Source organism: Solanum dulcamara, chromosome 8, assembly GCF_947179165.1.
Source record: "Solanum dulcamara chromosome 8, daSolDulc1.2, whole genome shotgun sequence".
Lineage (NCBI taxonomy): Eukaryota > Viridiplantae > Streptophyta > Magnoliopsida > Solanales > Solanaceae > Solanum > Solanum dulcamara.
The window spans coordinates 74234569-74246270 of record NC_077244.1 but is presented as its reverse complement, the minus strand read 5'-3'; the positions used below and the strand labels follow the sequence as shown (position 1 = coordinate 74246270).

At 33.1% G+C, this 11702-nt stretch overlaps 1 protein-coding gene and 1 non-coding gene across 2 annotated transcripts; both read left to right on the top strand.

The window, feature by feature from the left end:
- Positions 1-6170: 6170 nt before the first annotated feature.
- LOC129901480 (40S ribosomal protein S11) lies at positions 6171-8494 on the top strand. The gene is made up of 6 exons (XM_055976674.1): positions 6171-6268; positions 6351-6391; positions 6496-6596; positions 7788-7932; positions 8006-8095; positions 8179-8494. Exons 1-6 carry the CDS (start codon positions 6257-6259, stop codon positions 8267-8269), a joined length of 480 nt encoding a protein of 159 aa, XP_055832649.1. The 5' UTR covers positions 6171-6256; the 3' UTR covers positions 8270-8494.
- Positions 8495-9637: 1143 nt separating this feature from the next.
- Positions 9638-9709, top strand: TRNAK-UUU (transfer RNA lysine (anticodon UUU)). Its single transcript has one exon. It is a non-coding gene; the product is annotated as a tRNA-Lys (tRNA).
- The last annotated feature ends 1993 nt before the right edge of the window (positions 9710-11702 follow it).

Genomic DNA, 11702 nt, shown 5'->3' with positions numbered 1-11702 from the left:
GATGCATCTACAAGATGGTCACATGTGTGCTTATTATCAACTCGCAACATGGCTTTTGCGAGATTGTTAGCTCAAATTATAAGGTTAAGAGCACAATTTCCAGATTATGCAATAAAGACAATTCGTCTTGATAATGCTGGTGAATTCACATCTCAATCATTTAATGATTATTGTATGTCGATTGGAATAAAAGTTGAGCATCCGGTCGCTCATGTACATACACAAAATGGTCTAACAGAATCATTGATTAAACGCCTCCAATGGATAGCTAGATCATTGCTAATGAGGACAAAACTTCCTATTTCAGTATGGGGGCATGCTATTTTGCATGCAGCAGCACTTGTGCGCGTAAGGCCAACAAATTATCATGAATTTTCCCCATTACAGTTGGCGTTTGGAAGGGAGCCAAATATATCCCATCTTAGAATATTTGGGTGTGCGGTATATGTCCCAATTGCTCCACCGCATCGCACAAAGATGGGTCCCCAAAGAAGGTTGGGAATATATGTTGGGTATGAATCTCCTTCTATTATAAAATATCTGGAACCTATGACTGGAGATTTATTTACGGCAAGATTTGCTGATTGTCATTTTGATGAATCAGTATACCCAACATTAGGGGGAGAACATAAGCAGATGAAAAATGAGATAGATTGGAATTCATTGTCACTATCTCATTTAGATCCTCGAACAAATCAATGTGAGCAAGAAGTTCAAAAGATGATTTATTTGCAGAATATTGCAAATCAACTGCCGGATGCATTTACTAACCTTCCACGGGTTACTAAATCGCATATCCCAGCTGCTAATGCTCAAGTTCGAGTTGATGTCCCGGTAGGACAACTTGTTCAGGCAAATGAGTCTAGACCACGCTTAAAACGTGGAAGACCATTTGGTTCCAAAGATAAAAATCCTCGGAAAAGGAAAGGAATAAATGATCAAAATGATCATAATTTGGAGGCGAGTGCTCAAGAAGAGCCCAGAGACACAACAAATGGTGATACCACCGAGGAGGTCCAAGTACCTGAAAATAATGAGAATGAAGAAATCTCAATAAGTTATGTCTCGACAGAAAAACGGTGGAGCCGAAATAATATTGTGGTCGATAATATTTTTGCTTATAATGTTGCCATTGAAATAATGCAACAAGATAAGGATCTTGAACCAAAATCTGTCGATGAATGCAGACAGAGAAATGATTGGCCAAGATGGAAGGATGCAATTCAAGCAGAGTTAACTTCACTTGAAAAACGTGAAGTTTTCGGATCAATAGTTCGAACACCTGAAGGTGTCAAGCAAGTAGGGCACAAATGGGTTTTTGTGCGTAAACGAAATGAAAAGGGTGAAGTCGTAAGATATAAAGCACGACTTGTAGCCCAAGGTTTTTCGCAAAGACCTGGCATTGACTATATGGAAACATATTCCCCAGTGGTGGATGCAATTACTTTTAGGTATCTAATGAATTTGGCAGTTCATGAAAAGCTTGAAATGCAGTTAATGGACGTGGTCACTGCCTATTTATATGGCTCATTGGACCACGATATTTTTATGAAAATTCCCGAAGGGTTCAAAGTGCCTGAAGCATACAAGGATTCTCGAGAAAATTGCTCAATAAAACTTCAAAAATCCTTGTACGGGTTGAAACAATCAGGGCGAATGTGGTACAATCGTCTTAGCGAATATTTGCTAAAAGAAGGATATAAAAATGATCCAATTTGCCCTTGTGTCTTTATGAGAAGGTCTGGATCTGAATTTGTCATAATAGCAGTATATGTTGATGATTTAAATATTATTGGAACTCCAGAAGAACTTTCAAAGGCAGTAAAATGCCTGAAAAAGGAGTTTGAAATGAAAGATCTTGGAAAGACAAAATTTTGTCTTGGTCTACAAATTGAACATTTTACAAATGGAATATTTGTCCATCAGTCAACATATACTGAAAATATTTTAAAGAGATTTTATATGGATAAAGCACACCCATTGAGTACTCCAATGGTTGTGAGATCTCTTGATATTAATACAGATCCGTTTCGGCCTTATGAAAATGATGAAGAACTTATTGGTGCTGAAATACCATACCTTAGTGCAATTGGTGCATTAATGTATCTTGCCAACAATTCTAGACCAGATATAGCTTTCTCAGTAAACTTGTTAGCAAGATTTAGTTCTTTACCAACACGCAGACACTGGAATGGAATTAAGCATATATTCAGATACCTTCGAGGTACCATTGATATGGGATTGTTTTACTCAAATGATTCCACGTCACAATTGATTGGTTATGCAGATGCGGGATATTTATCTGATCCCCATAAAGGTCGATCGCAAACAGGCTATTTATTTACATGTGGTGGTACAGCTATATCATGGCGTTCAACAAAGCAAACTATGGTTGCCACTTCCTCAAATCATGCAGAGATAATAGCCATTCATGAAGCAAGTCGAGAATGTGTTTGGTTAAGATCAATAACTGAACACATTCAAGAAACATGTGGTCTTTCTTTGACAAAAGACGCTCCAACAATATTGTATGAAGACAATGCTGCATGTATAGCTCAACTGAAGGGAGGATACATCAAAGGAGACAGAACAAAACATATTTCACCAAAATTCTTTTTCACTCATGATCTTCAAAAGAAGGGTGAAATAGATGTCCAACAAATTCGTTCAAGTGACAATTTGGCGGATATGTTCACCAAAGCATTGCCAACATCAACCTTTGAGAAAATGAGATACAAAATTGGAATGCGTCGTCTTCGAGATATTAAGTGATATTTTCATCAGGGGGAGCAAAATACGCACTGTACTCTTTTTCCCTTAGTCAAGGTTTTGTCCCACTGGGTTTTCCTGATAAGGTTTTTAATGAGGCAGCACTCAAGGCGTATTATCAGATATGTGTACTCTTTTTCCTTCATTAGGCTTTTTCCCACTGGGTTTTTCCTAATAAGGTTTTAACGAGGCACATTTCTCGTGGACATCCAAGGGGGAGTATTATCAACCAAGTAATATCAACCAAGTAAAATGGTTGTCCACTTAAAATGGTGGATAGTCCATTTACTTTTTAAGTGGGTAAAATGCCCATTAATATTTTCCTCCACTTGTAAATATGGCTATAAATATAGCCTTAAACTTCAATGTAAAAACACACAAACACATAAAAGAAAGAATTACTATTACTCTCTCTATATTACTACTCTCTCTATTAATACTTTCTATATACGTATTCTCTTGTTCTTCTTCCTTTATAAAATTGTCAAGTTAGTTAATTCATTACAAGGAAAAGTATATAGGGAACAAGTAATTTTTCTCCTTTTCCCAAATATGGATCGGAAGTGTATACTATATGAATTCTTATGCCTCTATAAATAGTGGTCATAGAGGCATACAGTAGATTCTCAATAATAAAATGGCGGAGGTTATCTTCACAATGGAGGGAAGTATTTATTATTGAGATAAGTGGAAGTTAATTACATTTTGTGTAAGAACATATAAAGTGTATACATTTTACAATACTTTCTGTATTTTTACCGAGATATGGAATTATGACAAGGTTAGAGGACTCTGGGTGTGTTAAGCTTAAAATAAAATATTTTTCTTTGGAAAATAAGTCTTTATTTATTTATTAGTATTTGGTATGTAAGTTAAAAAGTATTATTGTAAAATTATTTATATATAATCTAGACAATACAATAAAAAGTGAGGTAGTGGAGTTGGGGGCTATCAGGGTGGGGGTGGAAATAAGTTGGGTTGGAGGGTGGAAGGATTCATGTGTAATTTCACTTGTGATTTTTTTCAGAAAAGCTTTTTTTTTCATTTTTAAAGAAAATATTTTTAAAAAATTTAACTAATCAAATATGAGAAAATCATTTATTCATTTAAAAAAAAAGTAGTTTCCTTCATATTGAAGTCCAAACACAACCTTTGTGTATGTGAACTTGCTCACATTGATCATCCCTGACTTGAATAATGGTATTCTAAGTCGGTAACTATTAAAACTACACTATTCACGATGAATTTCTACGTGATAGCTACCTAAAAAGTATCTTAAAATAGTAAATTTGAATGAGAGTTAGGATAGTTGGTTGACTATTTGAATTTTTATATTATTGATAAAGATTTTATTTCCAATCTTGTGATCCCCGCTATTTCCCCTTTCCCTAGACCCCAATTTCCAAAAAAACTTTTATAAAAAATTCAATTAAGTGTTTCTCTTAAATTATAACACATTAATCTTACTAGTTCTCTGCAAGAGAGAGACACTTGAACTCCTTCGATAACGAGTTTCTAGCAATGGCCTTCCAATTATTGATTCATTCATAAATATAACTCATGACATATGGAATCTAAACATCGCATAATTACTTTTGAGGTCTTTAAATTTTTTTATTTTTTTTTATAATATTAAAATATAAATGTTCATATTCAAATGTCAAATGCTATTATAGATGCATAACGACAATCAATCAGTTTAATGGGCAAAAAAGATTGAATAACCATCGTAAAGAGATTTGATCATAGTTATACTATAAAATTAGCCATGTCACGTTATTGAAACTCAAAAGTGTGACAGAATCACATGACAATTTTAGTGTTTAGCATGCATAAATCTCAATTTTGTAATCACCATTTAAGTCATATATATAGTTCACAAAAATTACAAATCAATCCATTTCAGAAAAATATATAGTTCACAAAAATTACAAATCAATCCATTTCAGAATAACTTCACATATGCATGGTAGAGTTCCGTATAGTTGAAGTTTTGATACCTATAACTATTAGTAATACATTTTTATCTGAATTTCGTATATCTAAAGTTGTTAAGAAGTAGTTACGTGCACAAATTAAATAATAATGTTCAAATAAAATACCTCTCAATTTTTTTACAATTTTAGTTGGTTAGATTTTGAGCCAGTTTGTAAATTAGCCCATTTTGCCCAAATTTTAGTTGGCTAAATTTGGACAAATTTAAATGAGTTGACTGGTAAATGGATTGGGTCATACTCGGCCTCAAATTAAGAAGACTTGAGTCAATTCGGGTTGAAAATACTCAAAAATCTTTTTAAATTTACTTATTTGTATATTATAATTTGATTAATTACTAAAATAAAACTTAATATTTTTTATTCTTTTCATCATGGTGTTATATCTAACTTGAAAAACCTTTAAAAAAAACCTTCGTCTTATGACTAGTTCTCCTTTTGTTAATATGGCTCAAATTTTGATCCCAATTTTAGATTGGTTGAATGTTCTTCTTTTGTTAATATGACTCAAATTTTGATCCCAATTTTTAGATTGTTTGAATTGGGTTGTGCCCCAATTGATGTGCTGATGAATATATTTCCAACATTAGTGGCCGAAGTTTGGTCTTACATTTTATCGTCAAAATTGACACCCATATTCTTCATTGAATAAAACACTTATTAGTGCCAAACTATTTTTTACTTTATATTTTGACCGTTTAGTTGAGTTATTCAAGTTTAGACGTTATATGGCCCGAGTTATTCGAAAATAGTAAATATGTTAAAAAATAATTAAGAATAAGTGCAAATTAAATAGGAAAAATTATCAAATTACACACCTTATATTCCTATATTTTCAATTATTCTCTACCACTTGTAAAAATTTCAAAAATCCCTCTTTTGATACATACGAATGATGTTGATACATCGCAATTTGATACATAAGTCCTTTTCATGATATATCGCTAATTGATACAAACCAAATACACAATGTATCAGTAAAACATAAGTTTTACTACTATTTTTGTTGTGTTCATGATATATTAAGTGTTATAAGCTGATTCATAAGTTTTATTGATATTACAATGTTTAGTTTGTATCAACTAACGATGTATAATGAAAAAGACTTATGTATCAAATCATGATGTATCAATGTCATTTGTATGTATCAGAAATCTGAAAAAAAAGAAATTTTTTTGGATAATTATCAAAAAAATCAAGATAAATTAATAAATTATAATTGGATTTTTTCAGTATGGGATTTAAGTAATTTTTACAATTAAATAGCAGTGTCCAAATAGAACACCATGAAATTTTTAAAATTTTAGTTGGTTGGATTTTGAGCCCATCCGTAAGTTGGCCCATTTCGCAAGTCCAGTCCACAGTTTCTAACCTAACCTGCCTAGAGTATATAACTTTCTCTAAGCCAACGCTAAATTCTTTTCTGCGAATTAGGGTTTTTGCTTCAGAGAATTTATCCTCGTTGAGTTCTGCGTCCTTAGTAACACTCAGTCATGGCGGAGCAGGTTTTTTTTTCCTCTCTCTCATTTCTCCTGTACTTTAGTAGCTATTATAGAGAAAATCTAATGGATTTACTTTTTGCCGCAGACAGAGAAGGCGTTTTTGAAGCAGCCAGGTGTTTTTCTAAGGTGAGCATCCTGACCAATCCTATATCCATTTACTGTTCTAGTCCCTAAGTTGAAGGAATTTGAGCCTAAGATTTGCGTTTTGTTTGTTTATCTGATCTCGGCAGCTCTAAGAAGACCGGTAAGGGAAAGAGACCAGGAAAGGGAGGAAATCGATACTTTAAGAGTATCGGTTTAGGATTCAAGACTCCTCGTGAGGCTACTGAAGGTATATATTCATTTACTCTTATTGTATTTCATTTGTTTCTGTCTGGCCTCTGTATTACTGATTTATGTTAGATGATATGTTTTCTAATTAGTACAGTTATACATATCGTTCACGCCTTAAGCAATGGGCCTACTTGCTGCGAATTGCCAAAACTCGCTTGCATTACATTTCTGCAACTTAGTTGGCTCTTGATAAATCTTTGTATTGAGAAGTTATATCTTTTTCATTGTCGTTGCCATTTGGTAAAACGTTCTATTATGAAGTTATTTGCGATGCGTCTGAAATGCATGAAATATGGTTTAATGCAATTTGAGTACACAAGGGCAAACACGATACATTTATTGTAGAACTTCTTATTAGCTGGGGGCTTGGGTTATTAAGATGACGTGAGGTGCGAGCTATCCTTCCGTGTGGTACTGTTTTGCTTTGACCAGTCATGTGGCTTTTTCTTGATTTTCTTGTAAATCTTCTACAGTATTTCCGTCAAAACCAAAGCATTTAGGATTGAAGCACTTCCGTTGTTTGTTTCACATAAACTGGATGCTGGTTCTTCTAATAATAAACCTTTGACAGAATTAGGCTTCTGGGATTACGGCAATACAGGCCAAGTTGAAACTTTTTTTACTAGAAGGACTTTAGCTGTCTCAATTTCAAACAGAATAAATCTTCACTTTGCTAGCATTTCTTTACAGTTATGGAGCGCACATAGAATATGATACTGTGAATAAAAACCTTCACATTACTGTCATTTGGTGATAGGTATGGGTCTCAATAGTTTGTGATTATGATATTTATGATGTGGATGACCTTAATATACTGAAGTAGTACTGAATCACAACGGTATAACTTCGGAGGAGAACAACAGTGGATTGGAATGAGCTTATTTATTCCTTTTTATTTCCCACTTCAACATAACTAGACTAAGATCAAGAGCACTCGATAAATCACTTATGTGGGCATTCCAAGAGACTGCATTTACTTACATTTAAGTTATAGTAAATAAAAGATACTTCCTAAATAGCTATTTCTAGACATTGGATAGTTAAGACTAACTTTAAGAACAGAGATTTCCTCGTATTTCAAGTCATCTTTTACATCTGTTGCGCCATATATCATTTGATTATTTCATGGATTTCCTTAATTTCACCTTGTTTTGTGGTCTAACCTTATGCTTGGCCTATTCCAACTTAGGTACATATATTGACAAGAAATGCCCATTCACTGGCAATGTTTCTATCCGAGGTCGTATCCTTGCTGGTACATGCCACAGCGCTAAGATGAACAGAACCATTATCGTTCGACGCAATTACCTACACTATGTCAAGAAGTATCAGAGGCAAGAGCTTGTCACTTATACTATGTTGGCTTCTTCACTTCCTTCTTTTGTTTTAACAAGTAAATTATTTCAGATATGAGAAGAGGCACTCCAATATTCCAGCTCACATATCACCATGCTTCCGTGTGAAAGAGGGAGACCATGTTACTATTGGACAGTGCAGGTTAGGACCACCTTATTTGATTTTTCTATAGTGAATTTCATCATATACTGTTATTGTAGGTTATAACATTTTGTGCTTCACAGGCCTTTATCCAAAACCGTGAGGTTCAATGTCTTGAAGGTGATTCCAGCCGGTTCTGGTGGTGGCGGGAAAAAAGCTTTTACTGGAATGTGAGCTTGAGTGCTTCTATTTTAATGTTTACATATAGGAATGATGGCAAGGCTATTCTGCATTTGCTGAATTCTAGTCTTAATTGATATTCCTTTGATCTTCAAATTTTGAAACTTAATGCTAGCAACAAGTTTTCTTTCCTATTAAGCCTGTGTACTCTCTCATCTTATAAGAGGTTTGGTGATTGGACCTTTTTTCCCCAAAAATGATGTTTGGCGATTGAATTAACAGTACTTTTCTAGTTTTCTGTCAGTTTAGACATTGCCATTTCCCACAATGAACACTTTAATATCAGCTGATTTTCTTTGTTCTAAAAGTGTGTGACCATAAGCTACCACACTTGTGTTAACTGTAGAAGGCTGGTACAGTGATTGAAAAAGGGGAAGCCGGTCCCCTTACATAGCCATAATAGTCCGTTTTTTTGAAGTAGCTGAACAATGGAATCGGCTAGTATAGAATCAGCTGCACATTAATCTTCCTTTATTCTATCAATTTCATTCTTTTTTATGTCCGCTTCAGCATCATCAACAGAGGCAGAAGAAATGGACAAAATCTTATTTGTGGGAGGTGACAAAACAAAGAAAATCAACAGGGAGGAGTAAGACATATATATATGCAGAAACACTATTCGAATAATGTGACCAATGGTTGGTTATCTTTGATTACAACTATGATTCAGTGTTAATTAGATTTATTGTTTATATAACCGACTATGTCTTTCTACTCAATCCATCTATTTCGTCTTTATATGTAATAAAAATATACTCTTATATAAAATATATATTGTTTTTATATATAATAGTAAAAAAAAACTAGTAGCATGAGTTATTTTTATTTTAATTGACATACAATTTTTATGATAAGATAAAAAGCTTTGCATGTGTGAACTTGCTTATATTAATGGTCCTAAACCCGAATAATGATATGGTAGGGTGGCAACTAACTAAAGTGTGTCCTAAGAAAAAGTGTGTCCTAAGAAAGCAATGTGGGAGAAAATAATCATATCAACTACAGTTTGGAATCAGTTTCCTTTTATTGATTGACATTACTTTCAATTCTTCAAGCACATTCTTTGTTTTCTTTGAGAACTTTATAGTAGTTCTTTATACATTTATTTTTAAGTCTTTTTTGTAAGAGATTTTCTCACAACACAGAGAAATATATTAAAAAAATACATAAGATATCTGGAAAAAATTAATCACTCTTCTACTCTCAAATTGTAACTGGTGATAGCAAACAATTAAGCATTCTCTTTTGCTCTCAGATTGTAACTGGTGATAGCAAACCATCTCCTTTTTCTCCTACAAAGAAGATGATAGAGCATGTATCATTTTAAGTTTAATTTACACATGTGGATTATAAAAACAAGAAGCCGTCTTAGCTCAGTGGTAGAGCGCGTGGCTTTTAACCACGTGGTCGTGGGTTCGATCCCCACAGACGGCGGTTTTTTGTTTTGATTTTACTCGGAAGCTTATTTTACATAAATTTTGTTTTTTTCTCTTTGATTTAGCATTTTGTAATCCCCATCTTTTATTTCCCCTTCTTACTCCTTGTATACAATATTGTATTCATTTTCCATTCTATCTAAGAAATAAGAAGATATTACTTCATTAGACCCTTGTGTTTTGCAATATTTATGATTTTTTCCATTATATCGTGAATGTTTCAAAAAAAATGGATCAAGTAACATGAATAAAAACAAAGTTTTAGCATATCATTCATATATGCTAAACGGCTTAGAAGGGCAAGCATATATACCTTAGCAAATTTAAGTATTATGTAAATAGTGTGTCAGTTAAGGTCTCTCACGTTCAAAAGATGAAAGTAGCCAAGATGAGAATGTTGAGATGGATGTGTGGGCATACCAGGAGCGACAAGATTAGAAATGAGGTCATTCGGGACAAGGTAGGAGTGGTCTCGGTGGAAGACAAGATGCGGGAAATGCTACTGAGATGGTTTGAGTATGTGAAGAAGAGAGACACAGATGCCCCAGTGTGGAGGTGTGAGAGATTAGCCATGGATGGTTTCAAAAGAGTTAGGGGTAGGTCGAAGAAATATTGGAGAGAGGTGATTAGACAGGATATGGCGCAGTTACAACTTACCGAGGACATGACCTTAGATAGGAGGGTGTGGAGGACCCATATTAGGGTAGAAGGCTAGTACATAATCTCGTTATTCTTCCGTATTAGTAGGCGCATTAGCGCACTATAATTTCTTGTGCTCTGACTTCTGTTATTATCTTTTTTTATATTTTCTGTACTTTGATTACTCTATTTTATCTGTGTCGCTTTCGTTATTTGCGTTATTCGTTATTTACTTTTCCATAACGCTTTGAACTTCTTAGCCTTATCTGACCTCTTTTTATGCTTTTTTTGAGCCGAGGGTCTCTCGAAAACAGTCGTCCTACCTTGATAGGAGTAAGGTCTGCGTACACTTTACCCTCCCCAGACCCACGTTGTGAGATTTCATTGGGTTATTGTTGTTGTGAGAAAGACAAACATCATTTACGTTAGGAATATGTAAACAGCTAAATGCCATTATTTGTTCTGATAACCACATATGCTATCATCCATGATAACTTTTTTTTTTTTTGGATCAATCAATTCCATGATTATTTATATATTTAAGTAATTTTTTAAGAAAAAAATTAGTTTTATGCGTAAGATATATGAAAATAACATATAAAAGATGTGCATTTTTTTTCTCTTCTACTCTTAATTTGTAAGTGTCGATATCAAACCGTGTTTCTTATTTATTTTTTCACTTTTAAGATAGTAACTTAACATATATTAGATTAAATATGAAAACTCTTAATAACTAAAGTACATATGTAGAGTAAATGTAAAAAGCCGTCTTAGCTTAATGATAGAGAGCGTGGCTTTTAACTACATGGTCATGATTTGATCACGAAAATAATAAATTCTGTTTTATCATAAAGAATTAATGAATTGTTTTTTGAGATTCTAATGAATAAGTCTGAATTGCAGAACATGTCCTTCATTTTGATTTAGCGATAAATTCAAAGTTAAAGTTATTTTAATCCATTTTAATAGTCCATTTTGAAATTTCAACTTTACTGAATGAAATTTTGACCAAAAAAAATAATATTAGATACCCTTTATTAACTTTAAATGCTATAGTTGAAACATTTTTGTTATTAAGTAGTTTGAATTACAAATTAAGATTCATATATATAGTTAGACCAACTTATTTATAATGGTGATGTTTATGTCATTCTACATATATCTCTATCCTTAAAAAATATCTATGTAATGTTTTAGAAAATATTCAAAGTTAATGTAATGTTTTTTAATTTTTCTTATTATCTATATGCTTTTTCAAATAATGATAAAGCTTGTGTACATTTTATTCTTCTCATACTTATTTATAAAATGATACTAAATTTATTATTGCTAATGTAAGTGAAATAATATAA

What these genes read in the sequence shown, in the direction of transcription:
- LOC129901480 (XM_055976674.1), top strand. An exon ending in CAGCCAGGTGTTTTTCTAAG is followed by an intron (nt 6,392 to 6,495) that starts GTGAGCATCCTG and finishes TGATCTCGGCAG; the next exon opens with CTCTAAGAAGACCGGTAAGG. An exon ending in GTTACTATTGGACAGTGCAG is followed by an intron (nt 8,096 to 8,178) that starts GTTAGGACCACC and finishes TGTGCTTCACAG; the next exon opens with GCCTTTATCCAAAACCGTGA.